The sequence below is a fragment of the Camelina sativa genome, unplaced genomic scaffold (genome assembly GCF_000633955.1).
Source record: "Camelina sativa cultivar DH55 unplaced genomic scaffold, Cs unpScaffold00748, whole genome shotgun sequence".
Taxonomy (NCBI): Eukaryota; Viridiplantae; Streptophyta; class Magnoliopsida; order Brassicales; family Brassicaceae; genus Camelina; species Camelina sativa.
Window position 1 is genome coordinate 4,824 of NW_010921876.1, and position 1,261 is coordinate 6,084.

The following is a 1,261-nucleotide window of genomic DNA, read 5'->3' on the forward strand; positions in this document are numbered from 1 at the left end:
GTCCATGGCCCAGCGCATGAAGGGATATGGAGCTGTCACGGTATTCAGCAATTCGGGCGGGACGTGCCGCATTGGTCCGTGGCGCTGACAGGCTTCGCAGTTGGCCATCATTGTAGGCCAATAATGTCCGTCCTTTTTGATCTTGAGGGCGAGTGCACGTCCGCTAGAATGGTTGCCACCTTCGCCTTCGTGTACCTCCATCATGATACGCTCAGCTTCGTCCCGAGTAACACACTTCGGCAAAACAATTCTCCGTCCAAGAGGATGTATTTGGCACTTCGAGCCTTCAATCGTCGAGCTGCCCATCGGTCTGGCGGGATGATGCCTTCAGAGATATAGAGTTTGATCTCAAGTTGCCAATCGTCTGGAGGCTTTGCGATCTCCGTCATATCCTCTTTTGGCTCGTCGACTTCCATTAGAACCGAGTTGTCGTTGATTATAGCTATCTGGCTATCCGGATCGATGCTGGGAGCGTCGACGCATTCAATCGGAATGGTGCAGCGTAAGTCGGGGTCAGAGCGGTTCGCCAGAGCTGCGAGGGACGCGTTCTCGTTCCGTGGGACCTTCATCAGAGAAAAAGATGTGAATTCCCCAGATAACGTTTGGACCAAATGTCGATATGCTCCCATTCGCTTGTTTTTAGCGTCGAATTCTCCGCTGAATTGGCTGACTACAGTTGGGAGTCACAGAAGACTTGCAAGTGTTTGACTCCGAGTCCGCGTGCTAACCAAAGTCCCGCAAGAACGGCCTCGTATTCAGTTTCGTTGTTTGACGCCTTGAAGTTATGTTTTAACGCCTGCTCGAGAATTTCACTGGTGGGGGATCGGAGAATGAGTCCCACCCCAGATCCTTGATTCGTCGACGAACATTGTCCAGTGTTCCTCCATAGGGGTGGGGTCGCCGAGCTCAGGAGATAGTTCAGTGATGAAGTTAGCCAGGACTTACGACTTCAGGCTTGGGCGAGAACGGTGTTCGATATCGTACTCGCTTAGTTCGACTGTCCATTTTGCCATGCATCCGGATTGGAGGGAACTATGGAGGATAGTTCGAAGTGGTTGGTCAGTTAACACGACGATGAAATGCGACTGAAAATAGGATCAGATCAATTGGTGATAGCTTGTCCTGTGGGAAGGTTGTTAAAGGGTGGGGACCAGGGTTCGAGGAACGCCTGGTGCACCAATAACCTACTGTGGATTTGGATGAATAGTTCCAATTGCCCAGTGAGGGGTTAGGATCGATGCCCTGCAGGGCCAGCTTGGGG

General features: G+C 51.8%; 1 protein-coding gene across 1 annotated transcript; it reads right to left on the minus strand.

Moving 5' to 3' along the window:
• Window positions 1–200: 200 nt before the first annotated feature.
• Window positions 201–629, minus strand: LOC104773905. The gene has a single exon (XM_010498575.1). The coding sequence runs from the start codon at window positions 627–629 to the stop codon at window positions 201–203; it is 429 nt and encodes a 142-aa protein (XP_010496877.1).
• Between the last annotated feature and the right edge of the window lie 632 nt (window positions 630–1,261).

Bases quoted from the DNA above. Each gene is read 5' to 3' on its own strand.
- LOC104773905 (XM_010498575.1), bottom strand. From the start codon at position 629: ATGGGAGCATATCGACATTTGGTCCAAACGTTATCTGGGGAATTCACA.